This window comes from Pan troglodytes, chromosome 15 (assembly GCF_028858775.2).
Source record: "Pan troglodytes isolate AG18354 chromosome 15, NHGRI_mPanTro3-v2.0_pri, whole genome shotgun sequence".
NCBI classification, from domain to species: Eukaryota; Metazoa; Chordata; class Mammalia; order Primates; family Hominidae; genus Pan; species Pan troglodytes.
The window spans coordinates 65,313,918-65,334,101 of record NC_072413.2 but is presented as its reverse complement, the minus strand read 5'-3'; the positions used below and the strand labels follow the sequence as shown (position 1 = coordinate 65,334,101).

Sequence of the window (20,184 nt, the reverse complement as noted above, 5' to 3'; positions counted from 1 at the left end):
TAGCCAGGATGGTCTCGATCTCCTGACCTCGTGATCCGCCCGCCTCGGCCTCCCAAAGTGCTGGGATTGAGAGCCATTTCTTTGAAACGTAATCATCAGGAGGGATAGGGGCTTTGTCTCCCAGTCTGTGTGAGAGGATAGAATAGTAACTTACTAATTGCCAGGTAGTATGGCGTTTACACTGACCAACACTTTAAGGTTTCTCTTCTCTGACTCTTCTTGCGGCTGGCTCCCTGCCACTCCCTTACTCTCTTTTTTAAAATGGCCAGTCACCTCTGCACAAATGAGAATTGAGCTCAGCCCTTTCCCCTACTATCAGTGGTTTACTGAATAAAATCTGTTTTCACTACTTTAACGAATGTCTGGCTGGGTTTATCTTTGACAGCAGTCAGAATAACTTTTTTGTTTTTACTTTGGAACTTTTACTTTGAGACTAAGAGGCAAAAATAGACATCTTTGGGCTTAGGTAAGAAAATGATAGGCTCATGAAGGTGAAACTACTATTTGAAAGCTCTCAGCTTGCTGATTGAGAGGAAAATCAGGTGCAGGAAATAATCTCTTCTCTAAATATTTTCCCCATGGCTGGCAGCAGGCTTTTTGTCATGTAGTCAGATGTCTTTGATTCAGCTGGAAGAAAAGTCATCATCCTAGCTAAAGGTCAAACTTTTTGAGTAGGACTGAGCAGCTCTGAAACATGTAAAGGAGCAAGTTTTAAAAGCCATAGGCTAGAAAATATACTGGCAGCTTGTTTCACAGACATTTCCATTCAACAGTATTATTCTTTGATGTTACTTTCACCCACTTTCGTACCAGAGAAAGCAAAAACAATTGTAGAGTGGAAGTAAAAGACGCATGAAAAATTTGGAGTCAACAGAAGTCCACTAAATCCAGGTTCTGCTACATATTAGCTGTAAGTGTGCACGCTGCTCTTAGAGTTTCAGGAATTAAAATTGCCCATTTCACACAGATGCCATTCCCTAGGAGGAAAATAAAATTAACATGGTAAATTCAATTTTATCAACCAGTTTACCTTTTACTATAAACTGGCTGGAATATGCAGTACTACAATTTGACTTAAATTTGATCCAGCTCTTTGAGCCCAAGTTCTAGTATTTACTATCAACAATACATTATGTTAAATGCACACATTGAGATGGATAGCTCCTTCTCAGGCTGGAAACTAAACGACCTTCACTTGATAAGACCTCTTGTGAGACCAGTCAGTGCAGAGTCAGCCAGTGATAATTGTTGTCTTTAAGGGGAGGCACATGTTTGGGGTACAGTGAACGTAGGTTGGAGCCTTAGTTTGAGCATTGGGAAAGTCAGTGGAATCAAAAGTCTGGTTCAAGTCCCTGCCCTGCCTTTTCTTCACTGAGTAACTTTGAGAAAGTTGTTTTACTTTTCTAAGCCTCATTTTTCTAATCTTTAAGTTAATGTCTAAAGTCCCTTTCAGCTATAGAATTGTCTTAGTGATCTTAGCCCTATGGTAAAAGATTCCAGTATAATTTAAGAATTTGGCCAAATGGTGTTTTTGTTTTTTGTTTTTGTTTTGTTTTGTTTTGTTTTTTTGAGGCAGGTTTTCCCTCTGTTGCCCAGGCTGGAGTGCAGTGACCCGATCTTGGCTCACTGCAACCTCTGCCTGCCAGGTTCAAGTGATTTTTGTGCCTCAGACTTCTGAGTAGCCGGGACCACAGGGATGCAGCACCATACCCAGCTAATTTTTGTATTTTTTGGTAGAGATGGGGTTTCACTATCTTGGCCAGGGTGGTCTCGAACTCCTGACCTCAAGTTATCCACCTGCCTCGGCCTCCCAAAGTGTTGGTATTACAGGTGTGAGCCACTGCACCTGGCCAAAAAAGTTTATTAGTACATGCGATTTTAAAACACCAGTCATATGAAATTATATCCCCTTAAATCACTGTGTCTAGGTTATACTGTGTCTAGGTTATACAACCTTATTGTTGAATTTTATTACCCAAACACTTGTTTTTTTGAGACCGAGTCTTGCTCTGTTGTCCAGGCTGCAGTGCAGTGGCATGATCACAGCTCACTGCCTCAACCTCCTGGGCTCAATCAGTCCTCTCACCTTAGCCTTCTTTGTATATGGGACTACCGGTGTGCCCTACCATGCCCAGGTAATTTTGGTATTTTTTTTTTTTTTTTTTTGTAGAGACAGGGTTTCACCTTGTTTCCCAGGCTGGTCTTGAACTCAAGCAATCTACCCACCTTAGCCTCCCAAAGTGCTGATTACAGGCATAAGCCACTGTACCACTTACCTTATTTAGAGCATTCTTCCTAAGGTCCTCCAGGTACTTTTCATTAGCTCTTTTTCCTGCCTGAAATACTCTTTCCCCGGAACTTATAACTGGCTCCTTTGGCTGTTCTAGTCTCTTAAGAGAGGCTGTTCCTGATCACCCAATCTAAAGTGAACACCATGTTTGCTTCTGTCATAATTCCTTATTTTAATTTTATTGTAGCATGTACTACTGCATGGTATGACATTTTATTTCTAGTCTTTTTTTTTTTTTTTTTTTTTGAGACAGGGTCTTACTTCTACATCCTCGAACTGGGCTCCACTTTTTTCATTATTAAATTGTATCTGGCATATGGCAGCAAGAACAGAAATGTCAGTTTCTGCTTGACTTTGGTATTGGGGCTTCTGATGGGGAAAAAAAATTGAAACAAGGAAGTGAGGAGACTTCAGTGTAAATTTAGCTTGTCATTTCTCAGGAATCTTATGTATGTCATTTGTTACCTAGTCTTTTACAAATTAATAAAATGATTGCTGTTAGGATCTTGATTGATGATATCAAAACATGTTAATACCACACTTTTAATAGAAAATGTGGTAAATTATTGTGGTATAAAAAATGCAGGCCAGGTGCAGTGGCTCATGCCTGTAATCCTAGCACTTTGTGAGGCCGAGGTGGGCAGATCACCTGAGGTCAGGAGTTCGAGACCAGCCTGACCAACATGGAGAAACCCTGTCTCTACTAAAAATAAAAAATTAGCCAGGCATGGTGACGCATGCCTGTAATCCCAGCTACTCGGGATGCTGAGGCAGGAGAATCGCTTGAACCTGGGAGGCAGAGGTTGCAGTGAGCCGAGATCGCGCCATTGCACTCTAGCCTGGGCAACAAGAGTGAAACTTCACCTCAAAAAATAAAATAAAATGCAAAAGGTACAAAAGAATATAGTAGTAAAAAGTAAATCCATATTTTTCATCCAGTCCCATTTATCAAAGGTAACTCTTGCCAGTTTTTGTGAATCCTTTCTAGAACTATTCTCTGCATCTATATAAGCACATTTTTTCCTTACTTTGCATAAATAAGACTGTTATATAGACAGCACATGCCTATATACCTTCGTCTTTTTTAATGACTGTATATCATTCCATCATAGGTGAACTCTGATGTATTTAGCATTTAGCTTGTTTCTCCCTTTTGCTATTACCATAAGGCTGGAGTACCCATCTTTTAAACCTTGCACGTGTTTTTGTACACATGTGGGAATAAATTTGTAGGATAAATTCCTCAAAGTGGAATTGTTGGTCTTGAAAATAATTGCATTTAAAATTTTGATATATATTAGTGGATAGATTTTTTAAATCCTTAATATACCTCCAGTGGAAACTAAAACAAAGATATTATTTTAACTTACAAATCAAATAAGTATTTAAACTATGTTGGCATCATAAAATAAGGCTCCTGATAACATTTATGATGATTTAATAAATATTCCAGATATTGATTATAAAATTGTTTCTGTTGTAAATTAATAAACTTTTCATTTATGGAACACTGATGGTAGAAATCTACATTATTGAAAAACCAGTTGTCTTAGTCCATTTTCTGCTGCTATAACAATACTTGAGACTGGGTAATTTATAAAGAAAAAAATTTATTTGGTTCATGGTTCTGGAGGCTGAGAAGGGTGAGGGCCTTCTTGCTGTGTTATCCCATGGCAGAAGGCGAGGGTGAGAGAGAGAGCAAGAAAGGGTCAAACATGCCTTTTTTTTTTTTTCTAAAGGGACAGGGTCAGGTGCAGTGGTTCATGCCCATAATCCCAGCACTTTGGGAAGCTGAGGCTGGAGGATTTCATGAGACCAGGAGTTAGAGGCTGCAGCAAGCTATGATCATACCACTGCAATCCAGCCTGGGTGACAGAGCAAGACCCCATCTCAAAAAATAAGGAGTCGGGCCGGGCACGGTGGCTCATCCCTGTAATCCCATTACTTTGGGAGGCTGAGGCAGGCAGATCACTTAAAGTCAAGAGTTCGAGATGAGCCTGGTCAGTATGGTGAAACCCTGTCTCTACTAAAAATACAAAAAAAATAGCTGGGCTTGGTGGCACACGCCTGTAGTTCTAGCTACTTGGGAGGCTGGGGTGGGAGAATTGCTTGAACCTGGGAGGTGGAGGTTGCAATGAGTCGAGATCGCGCCATTGCACTCCAGCCTGGGCCACACAGTGAGACTCCATCTCAAAAACAACAACAACAACAACAACAACAACAACAAAAAAGGAGTCTTGCTACTATCTTACCCATGCTGGACTTGAACTCCCAGGCTCAAGGGATCCTCCCACTTACACCTGTAGCTGGGATTACAGGTGTACCCAGATGAACTCACATTTAAAACCAACCCACTCCTGCAATAAGGAACCCAGTCTTACCATAATGACGTTAATCCATTCATGGAGGGCAGATCCCAGATGACCCAGTCATCTCTTGATGGTCCCACCTCCCAACATTGTTGCATTGGAGATTGTTTCCAACACATGAAGATTAGGGACATATTCAAACCATAGCATCAGTTAAACCTGTCAGCTACAAATTCTCTATATAGTCTCACTTTCATCACATCAAAGGATAAAGGATAATTTTAACACTGGTGGGGAGGGTTTTTTTGTCTTTTAAACAATGAGAATAGATGTCTTAACTTTGTTTATGTTTATATAGGGCACAGACCATCATGAAGGCTCGTTTAAAGGGAGCACAGACAGGTCGAAACCTCCTGAAGAAAAAATCTGATGCCTTAACTCTTCGATTTCGACAGATCCTAAAGAAGATAATAGAGGTAGAATGAACTTTTCTTAGAATAGTATTTATTTTAGGAAAATCCAGCATGGCCCTTGGCATTTTTTTGTTGTTGTTGTTATTTTAATTAATTTTTTTCTTTCAAAAGTAAAAATACCATTATAAGTTTAACAAGTGTCAAATATCAAATAGTTCATTTAATAAAATCCAAACTCTTTAATCTTGCCTGCAAAGCTCCACTTGATCTGATTGGCCCCCCGCCTGCCTCTCTTACCTTATTTAGAGCATTCTTCCTAAGGTCCTCCAGGTACTTTTCATTAGCTCTTTCTCCTGCCTGAAATACTCTTTCCCCAGAACTTATAACTGGCTCCTTTAGCTGTTCTAGTCTCTTAAGAGAGGCTGTTCCTGATCACCCAATCCAAAGTGAACACCATGTTTGCTTCTCTCACAATTCCTTATTTTAATTTTATTGTAGCATGTACTACTGCATGGTATGACATTTTATTTCTAGTCTTTTTCTTTTTTTTTTTTTTTTTTGAGGCAAGGTCTTACTCTGCAGCCTCAAACTGGGCTCCAGTGATCCTCCCACCTCGGCCTCTCGAGTAGCTGGGACTACAGGTGCATGCTACCATTCTCAGCTCATTTTTTTTATTTTTAGTAGAGACGAGGTCTCACTATGTTGCCCAGGCTAGTCTTTTTGACTCCCGGGCTCAAACAGTCTTTCTATCTTGGCCTCCGAAAGTGCTGAGTTTACAGTTTTTGTGTTTTATTTTTTAACCTGTATGTACTTAACAAAAGCATTTTCTGTGAGTGCTGTTTTTATTTTTATTTTTTTATTTTTTGTGGAGATGGGGTCTTGCTTTATTACCCAGGGTGGTCTCAACCACCTGGGCTCAAGTGATCATTCCACCTCATCCTTCCAAAGCACTGGGATTACAGGTGTTAGCCACTGTGCCTGGCCCTGTACTACTTTTGATTATTTGTGAAGTTAAGGAGCTTTTCATGCTTATTGACAATTTGATTTTCTTGGTAAATGTCTTCTTTTTTTTTTTTTTTTTTTTGGTAGAGGTTCTATGTGTATTCTGCCTAATGTGTAAAATGTTAAAAATATTTTTTCCACGCCTTTTCTTTTAACTTAAAAAAAAAAGTTAATACTAGGTGTGGTGACTCATGCCTGTAATCCCAACGCTTTGGGAGGCCGAGGTGGGAGGATGGTTTGAGCCCAGGAATTTGAGACCAGCCTGGGCAACACAGTGAGACCTTGTCTCTACAAAAAAAAAAAATAAGAAGAAGAAAATTAGCAGAGTGTGGTGGCATGCACCTGTAGTCCCAGCTACTTGGGAGCCTGAGGCAGGAGGATTGCCTGAGCCTATGAGTTTGAAGCTGCAGTGAGCTATGATTACACCACTGTACTCTAGCCCAGGCAACAAAGTAAGACCTTGTCTCAAAAAATAAAAATAAAAAAAAGTTAAAAATGTTTTTCCTTTGGTCAAATCTGTTGGTCTTTTTCTTTATATAGCTTCTGAGTTACATATAAGGCTTAGAAAAGACCTAAAATGATTAGGAAAATATTATGCCACATTTTCTTTTGTTACTTTACAGTTTTTTTTTCTTTAAACCTTTATCTTAATTATGTCTGAATTTTGGGGGCAGTATGATGTGAGGTAGGTAGCTTTATCATTTTGTACTGTATAGACAGTAGAGTGGTCTCTTTACTAAATTTCCATATAGACCTGGGGTTGTTTCTGAATCCTCTAGTCTATTTCATTGACTTAACTGTCCCAAACCAGATATATTAATATTTCCTTATTGTAGCTGTACCTTTTTAATACTTGGGAAGGCAACTCCCTACCCAGCTGACCCAGTTTTTCTTCTCTTTCTGAAACATTATTGAATATTCTCAAACATTAAATATTCCGGATGTACTTTAAAATTAATACACCATTAGGGTTTTGACTGCAACTGCAGTGAATTTAAGAGATTAGTTTGAGTAAATCAGCATGTACCCATTCAGGAATAATATAGGTCCTTCAGTAAAGATTCAGTTTTCTGTTTCTCAATGCATTTATTCTGTTTTAATTATAAAACTCATAGTTTGTAATATTGTTAGTGATCATAACCAAAACTGTTAAAAATTGGAAATTTCTGTTTATCGTTATCAAACCAATATTTACATGCACAGCCAGCATAAAATACTGATGGTTATTAAAGGAACATAATTATGATGGAATATTTCCTTGTAAAAGGCTTGGTTGAATCTGCTGTTGGTTTATGCTTTTCCAGACTAAAATGTTGATGGGCGAAGTGATGAGAGAAGCTGCCTTTTCACTAGCTGAAGCCAAGTTCACAGCAGGTGACTTCAGGTAAGGGGACTAAACGGGGTGTTTTGATGCAAAACAAAGTGATTTCAGTCTCATAATTTCATTTAAAAAGCATTTTTTAATTTAGAAATAAGCATTAAGGACAAATGATATAGTAATAATAAGAAAGAATTCTTTTAACCCCATCACCTTAACTCCACTGTCATCTTCCACATGTAATTCTTACATAGTTGCAGGCGCAGGATACTTAGTATTTTAGAGTCCATTTTCACTTAACGTTGTATCATAAACATTTTTCCTTATTTTCAACATGGCTGTATGATCTTTCTCAAGATGTATTTTTTTTTCTCCTAATGCTGGGTATTTGGGTTAATTCTTAGTTTTTTGGAATATTAGGGAAAGTGCAGTGAACATTTTTACACATATGTATTTTTGTTTCTACTGAATTATTCCCTTAGGATAAATTTTTGAGAATTGGATTATTTAAAAGGCATGAACTTCATGGCTTTGGTGACATCAGTAAATCCTTTACAAAGCATACAAAATAGCTTGCAAATGTGTTATGCCAATTTACATATGTTATGTAATTCTCCAAATAACACTATGAGATAGGTAAGGCAAGCATTGTTATTCTCAGTTTTAATTAAATGCCTTCCTGAGGTCACTTGGCTAATTAGGGGCAGAGGCAGAAGTTGTTTTCAAGGTTTCTGATTTTATTCTTTTCCTAATGACATGATGCCTATTATCTAGGAGCTTTCACTGCTCTTGGGCCTTAATAAGGCCCTTTGAAGTGGTAGGCTTTCATTTTTGCCAGTGCTGGTAAGATCACAGCTTGCATTGAATTTTCTAGCAGAGGGTGGAGATCAATCAATAGTGTATAAGTGGTATGTGAGTGTTTTAGGGTGGTTATGGGGAAGATACTTTCTATAATATTTATTTTTGTTTTGTTTTGAGATTGGGTTATGAGACTGGCTAATTTTTGTGTTTTTGAGTTTCGCCACATTGCCCAGGCTGGTTTTGAACTCCTGGCCTCAAACAATCCTCCTGCCCCGGCCTCCCAAAGTGCCGGGATTACAGGCGTGAGCTATCGCACCCTGCCAGGAAGGCACTTTCTGGTAACATTTGAGAAGTCACACAAAGCCAGATGGAACATAGTTTCCAGGGTAAAGGAATTGAACGCCAGCTTAACCAATTCAACAGCAAACCTAGAAAGGAGTTTTCTCTATCTCACACTAGCAGAAGAATCCTTAAAGTTATATCCATGTAGCACACCTCTGACTGAAAACATAAGCAATCCATGAACTTTAAAATCATTCTTTGTTCTTTTCTTACTGCTAATGTTTTGAATATTGTTCATTCTCTGCTTTCAGAGGCCCTCCTCTAGCAGTAATGACTTTTCTCCCTTTTTGGAAAAAGGACAGTTATCAAAACATACTTAATTGTGACATCTCACTCTTGGTCTCATTTAATGTTAAAACTATCCAGTGGGTCCCTGTAGGTTTATTTCTGAAGAGTCTGCTAAATAGCTTTCTCTTTTTCTGCAGCACTACAGTTATCCAAAATGTCAATAAAGCGCAAGTGAAGATTCGAGCGAAGAAAGATAATGTAGCAGGTAACGTTTCAACCTTTTAGAAACCCTTTGGGGAGAAAAGAGGTGACATTTTAAAATTAACTTGTTTATACAGCAAGATCTTAATGTCCTAGTTTCTTCCTTCTACTTAGAACAAGTTGATTGGCTTTACATGTTAAAATCATTAACAACCAGGTTTCTAATTACTCAGGATAATTTGACTTTTGTATAGAAGTGAACACTTAAGAAGGCAGGTTCCGGCTGGGCACGGTGGCTCATGCCTGTAATCCCAGCACTTTGGGAGGCTGAGGTGGGCGGATCACAAGGTCAGGAGTTCGAGACCAGCCTGGCCAACATGGTGAAACCCCATCTCTACTAATAATACAAAAATTAGCCAGGTTTGGTGGCACGTGCCTGTAGCCCCAGCTACTTGGGAGGCTGAGGCAGGAGAATCGCTTGAACCCGGGAAGCGGAGGTTCCAGTGAGCGGAGATTGCACCACTGCACTCCAGCCTGGGTGACAGAGCAAGACTCTGTCTAAAAATAAAAAATAAAAAAATAAAGAAGGCAGGTTCCACTGGATGTGGTGGCTCACACCTGTAATCCCAGCACTTTGGGAGGCCGAGGTGGGCGGATCACAAGGTCAGGAGTTCGAGACCAGCCTGGCCAACATGGTGAAACCCCATCTTTACCAAAGAATACAAAAATTAGGCCGGGTGTGATGGCTCACACCTGTAATCCCAGTGCTTTGGGAAGCCAAGGTGGGCGGATCGCCTGAGGTCGGGAGTTCGAGACCAGCCTAATATGGAGAAATCCTGTCTCTACTAAAAATACAAAATAAGCCAGACGTGGTAGCGCATGCCTGTAATCCCAGCTACTTGAGAGGCTGAGGCAGGAGACTCACTTGGACCCAGGAGGCAGAGGTTGTGGTGAGCCGAGATTGCACCATTGTACTCCAGCCCAGGCAACAAGAGCGAAACTCATCTTTAAAAAAAAAAAAAAAAATTAGCTGGGCATGGCATGTGCCTGTTGTCCCAGCTACTCAGGAGGCTGAGGTGGGAGAATCACTTGACCCCAGGAGGCGGTGGTTGCAGTGAGCTGAAGACCACACCACTGCACTGCAGCCTGGGCGACAGAGTGAGACTCTGTCTCAAAAAAAAAAAAAGAAGGCAAGTTCCTAAATTCATTAATTGAAACCAATTACAATTCCATACTTAAGCTCTTGATTTTTGAGTTTGATGAAAAAGAAACACAGAAAACAGTGATTAAGAAACAGAACTTAGGCCAGGCGCGGTGGCTCATACCTGTAATCCCAGCACTTTGGGAGGTTGAGGCGGGTGGATCACCTGAGGTCGGAAGTTCAAGACCAACCTTACCAACATGGAGAAACCCCGTGTCTACTAAAAATACAAAATTAGCCGGGTGTGGTGGTGCATGCCTGTAATCCCACCTATTCAGGAGGCTGACCAGGAGAATTGCTTGAACCTGGGAGGCAGAGGTTGCGGTGAGGCGAGATCACGCCATTGCATTCCAGCCTCGGCGACAAGAGCAAAACTCTGTCTCAAAAAAAAAAAAAAAAAAAAAAGAGAACTTAAAGCTTTGTGAATCCATGTATGCTTCTGTGTTTAACAGGTGTTACTTTGCCAGTATTTGAACATTACCATGAAGGAACTGACAGTAAGTGTGAAACTTTTTGTATTACTTTGTGTCTCTGGGATTTCCTGTTTCCTCTTTAAATGAACTAAGTTCTGGAAAATGGTGCTAGATGTTGAGAGGTTCCTGAGTTAGAAATCCTCTTATTTGATATAGTCAGGACAATAGTTGATCAGTTAATCAAAAGGTCTTAAGGCCGGGCACAATGGCTCATGCCTGTAATACTGGCACTATGGGAGGCTGAGGCAGGCAAATCTCCATCTCTACAAAAAATATAAAAAATCAGCCAGGTGTGGTGGCACGTGCCTGTAGTTTCAGCTACTTCCAGGGCTGAGGAGGGAGGATTGCTTGAGCTGGGGAGGTAGTTGCAGTGAGTTCTGATCACGCCACTGCACTCCAGCCTGGGCTACAGAGCAAAACCTTGTCTCAAAAAAGAAAAAGGTCTTATGCTAGGAAGTCATAAAACATTATACATATCTTAAAATATTTCAATATTTTATCAGAAATATATCAATGTAGAATCACTTGCTATTTAAAAAATATAAGGCCTTTTGAATATGAATTCACTGATTAGACTTCTGGGTTGTTTTTCTGCATATCCTACACCCACAATGCACTGCTTATAATTCCCAGTTTGGGTCTCTTTAAAGTCAAATAAGATCTTAGACACTGATGCAACCTGAATGCTGATTCTTTCTAGATTTTTATAGCCCACTTCCACTTTTTAAATAACTGTCTTATTCATTCCATTCCTAGTTTGACAGCATATTTTCTTTCCAAAATAAAGTATTAACTTTTTTCATAGAAACAATATTCTTGGCCAGGCACAGTGGCTCACACCTGCAATCCCAGCACTTTGGGAGGCTGAGGCAGGTGGATCACCTTAGCCCAGGAGTTTGAGACCAGCCTGGGTAACATGGTGAAACCCCGTCTCCACCCAAAAAGTTACAAAAATTAGCTGGGCCTGGTGGCGTGCGCCTGTGGTCCCAGCTACTCGGGAGGCCGAGGTGGGAGGATTGCTTGAGCCTGAGAAGTGGAGCTTACAGTGAGCTGAGATCGCACCACTGCACTCCAGCCTGGGTGGCAGAGTGAGACCCCATCTCAATAAATAAATAAACAAATAATATTCTTTCTTTTGGCACTTGTATTTCCTTGCTTCATGTGATATTTAATTAAAACATATAGAATATTAAGTACATTTCATACGAAAAAGTAGAGCATTCTAGAGAGTCACCTGTTCACAGAGTGTCATCGTACTCTGGGCATCAGGCAGTATGATTTTCAAAGGGAATAAGGGGCATCAAACTAGTGAAGTGAAGGTTGGTTAAAAGCTTCCTTTGTAGTTATATTTAGAATAGTATTCTTGTGGAAAACTGTATTTAGTAGCATGCTCCTATAGTGTTTGGGGAGTGAGATAGGCACTTCATGTTTACATTCAATGAAGATTAGTGAATTCATCTTTCTATATTTGTTATTATTCTGAATTATCTCCTTTTGGGGAATTTTATAGGGAAGATATTTTACTCTAATTAAAAATGTTGTCTGACTGGTCCTTTCAGGTTATGAACTGACTGGTTTAGCCAGAGGTGGGGAACAGTTGGCTAAATTAAAGAGGAATTATGCCAAAGCAGTGGAACTACTGGTGGAACTAGCTTCTCTGCAGGTAAGTAGCAAAAGACCTGGAGAACTCCTGTAGTTTGATTTGTAACAGTCAGGTGGAGGAGAGTCAGGTCTTGAGTCAGCATATACTGTGCTTTGTACTTTTAACTGTTCCCATGATCCTATGTAAAACAAACATAATATTTTGATTTCTGAAGTGATGGCTTTTGTACCATTGTCCCTACTTTTTAAAATTTATGTATTTTTTATTTTTTTGAGATGGAGTTTTACTCTTGTTGCCCAGGCTGGAGTGCAATGGCGCGACCTCGGCTCACTGCAACCTCTGCCTCCTGGGTTCAAGTGATTCTCCTGCCTCAGCCTCCCAAGTAGCTGATTACAGACATGTGCCACCATGCCTGGCTAACTTTTGTATTTTTAGTAGAGACAGGGTTTTGCCATGTTGGTCAGGCTGGTCTCGAACTCCTGACCTCAGGTGATCCACCCGCCTTGGCCTCCCAAAGTGCTAGGATTACAGGCATGAGCCACTGCACCTGGCCCCTACTTTTGTTTAATTTAAAAATTTATTTATTTTTCGAAATGGGGTCTCACTGTGTCACCCAGGCTGGAGTGCAGTGGCATAATCCCAGCTCACTGCAACCTTAACCTCCTGGGCTTAAGTGATCCGCCCACCTCAGCCTCCTGAGTAGCTGGGACTATAGGCATGCCCCATCACACCTAGCTAATTTTTGTATTTTTTGTAGAGGTGGGGTTTCACCATGTCGTCCAGGCTGGTCTCGAACTCCTGGGCTCAAGTAATCAGCCCGCCTCATCCTTCCAAAGTGCTGGGATTATAGGTATGAGCCACCACACCCGGCCCCTGCTTCTTCTTATTAACAAAATGTATGTGCTATGGTACACTCTTGTTTTTTTATTTTTGTTTTTTTTTTTTCTTTGAGACAGAATCTTGCTCTGTTGCCCAGGCTGGAGTGCAGTGTTGCGATCTTGGCTAACTGCAGCCTGGATCTCCTGGGCTCAAGCAGTCTCCTGCCTCAGCCTCCCAAGTAGCTGGGACTACAAGTTTGTGCCACCTCGCCTGGATAATATTTTTGAATTTTTTAGTTGAGATGAGGTCTTGCTACGTTGCCCAGGCTGGTCTCAAACTCCTGGCCTCAAGAAATCCTGCCATCTCAGCCTCCCAAAGTGCTGGAATTATAAGTGTGAGCCACCTCACCCAGCCCAGTTTCACTCTTTGCTAAGTAAGAATAGCAAGTTGATACTAGATTTAAATGTAAATGTAAATAAACATCGTTTGTGCATGGAAGACCATTTTTTCCCCTATGTGGCCAGTTAGTATATATCTAGGTTATTAATGCTTGATTCTTTCTTGTCATTTTTATGTTGTTATTTAGGTGAGACTATAGTAAACAAATTATAATAGTGTCAACTCAAGTAAAGCCTGTTGAAGCAGAAATGATTTGATAAAGGTTTATTGAAAGCCAAATGTGAGGATTGACCTGGGAAGACACCAACAAAGTTGGGTGTGTTCTAGAGTCTGCTACAAGTTGGAAGGCTTTTATGGGAAAGTTTAGGAAAAGGGAGGACTCCTCATACCCAAGTTGTCCTTTTCATTGACGAGTACAATACAGAGGTCACAATCATTGGCTACAGATTACAAATACAAGCTAAAATGTTCTACATGCAAGTAAATCATGAAGTAAAACTTCATGATTCAGAAACAAATCAGTGTCATTTTCAGCGTCAGTAGGTTGCATATTAATCAGTATGTCAGCAGTCTGAGAAACTTAAGATTTCCTTACTCAGGGACAGGATGTAAACCATGAATCATAAGATCCCTCAATCTGCCCAGGCAGGTTAATTTGGAAACCTACCAAATGTGACATGTAGGTTATCAATAGCATGGAAATACTGTTAGCCCTATGGAAATCTCACAAGAATTTTGTTTTTGTTTTGTTGTGAAGAGACAGGGTCTTACTCTGTCACCCAAGCTGGAGTACAGTGGCACAGTAATAGCTCACTGCAGCCTCAAACGATCCTCCCATCACAGATTACCAAGCAGCTGGGACTACAGGTGCATGCTACTACACCCAGCTAATTTTAAAAATTTATTTCTTGTAGAGGCAAGGTCTCATTGTGTTGCCCAGGCTGGTCTTGAACTCCCAACTTCAAGTGATTCTCCCACCTCAGCCTCCCAAAGTATTGGGGTTATAGGTGTGAGCCATGCGCCCAGCCTAAGAATTTTGTTTTTTAAGCATGCCGAAAAGAAGTTGTCTTGGTTCTCAAATGTTTTCTACAAGTGCAGTCTTAGTGGAGTCAAGTGATCAGGGAATGATTAGGAAGACTTTGTGCTTACATTATTAATTTGTTCTTATTTTAGACTTCTTTTGTTACTTTGGATGAAGCTATTAAGATAACCAACAGGCGTGTAAATGCCATTGAACATGGTGAGTATTAGGTACTGTGAGGTGCTTTGTCACTTGTCCATACCCTCCACTTGTCATGAAACTGCTAGAATTCAGGGACTGTACTGAAGACTGAAAGATGAATAAGATGCTTCCCTTGCCCACAGTGCAAAGAGAGAAGTGTGTCCATAGTAAAAAAAAAAAGTGTTATGAAGTGTTCTGATAGAAGTACTTGTATGATCTGGGGGAGTTACACACATAGGAAAGTGGTGACTTAAAAATTATGGAATGTTTTCTTCATTTCCAGTTATTCATGCAGTTATTTAAGGGTAGGAATATTTCTCAAGATCCTTAGTGTTTTCTTTAGTTCTTTCTAATGGTTGAGTGATGCAACTTTTTGAGTACATTAAATATTTAACTTTAAATCAGTATAAGCCATTCTCCTTGATTTCTAAAAAATTTCCCATTTGATGCACTTATTTTCCATCTCTTTTATTTCACTATTTAAAAAATATGACTGCTTAGTGTTGATGGTACTTTTTGCTCAATAAACTTAGTTTTTATTAAAGAAACACTCAATTTTAGGTAAGAAAGCAAAATTTGAAGTAAAGAAATTCCTTTGGGAATTTCTATATTAATGCTAGTGAGAAATATATTAACTATTATATTAACTATGTATAATATGATATATTAACTATATTGTTAGAAATATATTAACTGTTATATTAACTATATATTAACTATATTAATGTTAGTGAGAAAGTTACCTCATTTTTTAAAAAACTTTTTTGACTGCTTGCTAGTGCCAGGCCTTGTACATGAAAGTGGAAGCAAAGAAAAAAAAAAAAAAAAGGATAATTCGTAGTTCTTACCCTCAGAGTTCACATTCTAGAAGCTGAACAGGTAAACTATGTAAAGTCGAGCCTAATGACATAAACTCAATCGAGCATTCTCTCTGCTCGATTTTTTAACAGTTGATTGCTACTATATTTAAAATAACATCTGTGCTTCAATGTTATATATTCATAGAATTCAGCACATTCAGTGTTGTATTTGTTATGGTCCAATAGGTTATCTATGCATAGAAAAGACACTAGAAGGGTATACACCAACATGTTTACAGTAGTTACTCTTTTGGATGGTTGGATTATACTCCATTTTACTTTTTTTCTTTGTGTTTTTTTTTTTAATTTTATTTATTTATTTATTTATTTATTTTTTTTATTGATCATTCTTGGGTGTTTCTCACAGAGGGGGATTTGGCAGGTCATAGGACAATAGTGGAGGGAAGGTCAGCAGATAAACAAGTGAACAAAGGTCTCTGGTTTTCCTAGGCAGAGGACCCTGCAGCCTTCCGCAGTGTTTGTGTCCCTGGGTACTTGAGATTAGGGAGTGGTGATGACTCTTAACGAGCATGCTGCCTTCAAGCATCTGTTTAACAAAGCACATCTTGCACCGCCCTTAATCCATTTAACCCTGAGTGGACACAGCACATGTTTCAGAGAGCACAGGGTTGGGGGTAAGGTCATAGATCAACAGGATCCCAAGGCAGAAGAATTTTTCTTAGTACAGAACAAAATGAAAAGTCTCCCATGTCTACTTCTTTCTACACAGACACGGCAACCGTCCGATTTCTCAATCTTTTCCCCACCTTTCCCCCTTTTCTATTCCACAAAACCGCCATTGTCATCATGGCCCGTTCTCAATGAGCTGTTGGGTACACCTCCCAGATGGGGTGGTGGCCGGGCAGAGGGGCTCCTCACTTCCCAGTAGGGGCGGCCGGGCAGAGGCGCCCCTCACCTCCCGGACAGGGTGGCTGGCCTGGCAGGGGCTGACCCCCCCACCTCCCTCCCGGACGGGGCGGCTGGCCGGGCGGGGGGCTGACCCCCCCCACCTCCCTCCCGGACGGGGCAGCTGGCCGGGCGGGGGGCTGACCCCCCCCACCTCCCTCCCGGACGGGGCGGCTGGCCGGGCTGGGGGCTGACCCCCCCACCTCCCTCCCGGACGGGGTGGCTGCCGGGCGGAGACGCTCCTCACTTCCCAGACGGGGTGGCTGCCGGGCGGAGGGGCTCCTCACTTCTCAGACGGGGCGGCTGCCGGGTGGAGGGGCTCCTCACTTCTCAGACGGGGCGGCTGCCGGGTGGAGGGTCTCCTCACTTCTCAGACGGGGTGGCCGGGCAGAGACGCTCCTCACCTCCCAGAAGGGGTGGCGGGGCAGAGGCGCTCCCCACATCTCAGACGATGGGTGGCCGGGCAGAGACGCTCCTCACTTCCTAGATGGGATGGCGGCCGGGCAGAGACGCTCCTCACTTTCCAGACTGGGCAGCCAGGCAGAGGGGCTCCTCACATCCCAGACAATGGGCGGCCAGGCAGAGACGCTCCTCACTTCCCAGACGGGGTGGCGGCCGGGCAGAGGCTGCAATCTCGGCACTTTGGGAGGCCAAGGCAGGCGGCTGGGAGGTGGAGGTTGTAGCGAGCCGAGATCACGCCACTGCACTCCAGCCTGGGCACCATTGAGCACTGAGTGAACGAGACTCCATCTGCAATCCCAGCACCTCGGGAGGCCAAGGCTGGCGGATCACTCGCAGTTAGGAGCTGGAGACCAGCCCGGCCAACACAGCGAAACCCCGTCTCCACCAAAAAAATACGAAAACCAGTCAGGCGTGGCGGCACGTGCCTGCAATCGCAGGCACTCGGCAGGCTGAGGCAGGAGAATCAGGCAGGGAGGTTGCAGTGAGCCGAGATGGCAGCAGTACAGTCCAGCTTCGGCTCGGCATCAGAGGGAGACCGTGGAAAGAGAGGGAGAGGGAGACCGTGGGGAGAGGGGGAGGGGGAGAGGGAGAGCTTCTTTGTGTTTTTATTTTCCAAGTTCTCTGCATTAAATGCACATTAATTTTACAATTAGGAAAAAATAACTGTTATACAAATGAGCACTGATAATTTGAAAAAAGGGGTTTGAAGTTCTCACACATATTATTATTTTTTTATTCTAGTCATCATTCCCCGGATTGAACGTACTCTTGCTTATATCATCACAGAGCTGGATGAGAGAGAGCGAGAAGAGTTCTATAGGTTTGTTGAAATTGGCAGTTACTGATCATTTTTTGTTTTCCATATTCCAAAGGCTGTATTTGCTGAATGACTTGTTGGTTTATGTTCTTTAGAATTAGCACAGCTTATGTTTTATTCTGATAAATAAGCAGCAAGAAATATTATTACCAGAAGTTGTGGAAACAAATCTGTCAAATTTTACATGTACCTATAACATGGCATTTCCAAAAACTTAGGCCTTTCAGAGAAACTGTTTAGGTTTGATTTTTTTTTTAAATATATGTTTTAAGATAGTCAAATGCAGTAGTGAAAAGTGGGGAAAGAGTAGAACAAGGAGTTTGATCTGTAACTGATTGTGCATAATAGAGAGAACTCATTACCTTTGGACCAGCCAAGACTGAATTATTCTTTTTTTTTTTTTTTTTTTTGTGAGACAGAGTCTTGCTCTGTCACCCAGGCTGGAGTGCAATGGTTCGATCTTGGCTCATGTGCCACCATGCCTGGATAATTTTTTTGTACTTTTAGTAGAGATGGTGTTTCACCATGTTGGCCAGGCTGGTCTCAAAACTCCTGACCTCAAGCAATCCACCTGCCTTGGCCTGCCAAAGTGCTGGGATTACAGGCATGAGCCACCGTGCCTGGCCCTTGATTATTCTTTAAAATGAAATGATGATTTAGATTGGGTGCCTCCTACATAAAAACTGAGAGAAGAAACTAGAATTCAGCTGTTATTCAACAAATATGTATTTCATGTTCAGGAGAAGGTATAAAGCACCTGGAGGCATTACCAAATAGTATATAAATCACGCCATTAGAGAATTAGCACAGCACTTGGAGAGAAATTATGCATGTCCATGAATTGGTTATGAACATTTAGAGTCAACAGGGATAAATACTAAACTGGTAGTGTACAGGGATCTGTATACTCGGTTCAGAGAAATGGGAGGTAGGTGAAGGCAGGAGTATTTAGGAAAGGCATGGGGGGGTCTTAGACCTGGAGTTAGCATCTAACTATGGTCTATAATCTTAATTATCAAAGGTTAGTTTCTGTCCTTCCATGATACTCAGGGTTGTATTGAGCCAAAATTTTAAAAAAATGCCTGAATGCTCAAAATCTGTTCCATTCAAGAATGGATTTCAAAATTTAACCTAATAAAGGCTTCTAGGCCGGGCTCGGTGGCTCATGCCTGTAATCCCAGCACTTTGGGAGGCCGAGGCGGGTGGATCACAAGGTCAGGAGTTCAAGACCAGCCTGGCCAAGATGGTGAAACCCTCCGTCTCTACTAAAAATACAAAAAATTAGCCAGGTGTGGCAGCGTGCGCCTGTATTCCCAGCTACTCGGGAGGCTGAGGCAAGGAATTGCACTGCACTCCACCCTGGGCGACAGAGCAAGACTCCATCTCAAAAAAAAAAAAAGGCTTCTGTCTTAGGTTAAATCAGTTATTAGCTTAAAATTACGTATTTTTAGCTTAAAATTATGTGTTTTTAAAAAAGGATTATAAATAAATTACTGAAAATGAAATTAATAAAAGTACCAGGTTTTTTTCTAGGTATATGTTTATTATCCTTGTTACAAAACTCAAAGAAATCAAATCTACTTAATATTGAAACAGTGTTTAAAAAATCCACCCCCACCTGTATTTTACAGGTTAAAGAAAATACAAGAGAAGAAAAAGATTCTAAAGGAAAAATCTGAGAAGGACTTGGAGCAAAGGAGAGCAGCTGGAGAGGTGTTGGAGCCTGCTAATCTTCTGGCTGAAGAGAAGGACGAGGATCTTCTATTTGAATAATCTTTCCTGTTCTGGTTCTTTTAGAAACCCTAACACTGGCTTCATTTTAATTCACAGTGTGTAGGTTTGATTTGTGTGGCTATTTATTTTTTGGCCTAAGAATTTCACTGGTTGTAAAATTTACCTAGATGTCTATTTATGGGATTACTTTTGCAGAATCATAATTTAGCAACCATTTATCATGGATGAAAGAGATCTGTAAAACCTGCCCAGGAACTTACAGAATTTACTTTGCAGAAGTGTTATCATACTCCATTTACATCTGTGTTACACGTGATCTGCTTACCAAGCATATTAGGAAATACCTCTTAGGAAGCATTAGTGGTCTCAGGCCAGTTACTGTGGAGCAGCTTTCATTCCTACCCACTTGCAAACCTTGGCGCTGTTGTCTGAGATTGCTGCAGCCATTCTTGTTACCATGGTACTTCTCAAACTTTGTGAAAACCTGCACTTTTCCTTGCATGACAGGTTCCTGTCTTGTCTGTCATGGGAGCCGTTCTGCCAATTTAAATGCGACTGTGGTATAAACAGTAAAATGATTTAAAAGTAAGTCATTCCGTTTTTATTAATTTACTGTTAAGTCATGTTCTCATGCTGAGATCAGTAGTGTCAGCCAGAGCTTTCTCTGCAGACATGTAGGAAGTGGGTAGCTATTTTTCCCCCTCCATGTATTAGAGTTTTACAAAAAGGCTTACTTTTGAGACAACTGTTGCATTTTGGGGTACTAATAAATGATTGCCGATGA

General features: G+C 41.1%; 1 protein-coding gene across 1 annotated transcript in view; it reads left to right on the top strand.

Moving 5' to 3' along the window:
- ATP6V1D (ATPase H+ transporting V1 subunit D) overlaps positions 1 to 20,184 on the top strand; it is a 22,388-nt gene extending 2,204 nt beyond the window's left edge. Inside the window, exons 2-9 of the mRNA XM_001136552.5 lie at positions 4,958 to 5,075; positions 7,319 to 7,398; positions 8,901 to 8,968; positions 10,558 to 10,602; positions 12,138 to 12,241; positions 14,573 to 14,639; positions 17,591 to 17,669; positions 19,298 to 20,184. Coding sequence (XP_001136552.1) covers positions 4,958 to 5,075; positions 7,319 to 7,398; positions 8,901 to 8,968; positions 10,558 to 10,602; positions 12,138 to 12,241; positions 14,573 to 14,639; positions 17,591 to 17,669; positions 19,298 to 19,439 — 703 coding nt within the window. The 3' untranslated portion in view covers positions 19,440 to 20,184. The remainder of the gene's footprint in view (positions 1 to 4,957; positions 5,076 to 7,318; positions 7,399 to 8,900; positions 8,969 to 10,557; positions 10,603 to 12,137; positions 12,242 to 14,572; positions 14,640 to 17,590; positions 17,670 to 19,297) is intronic.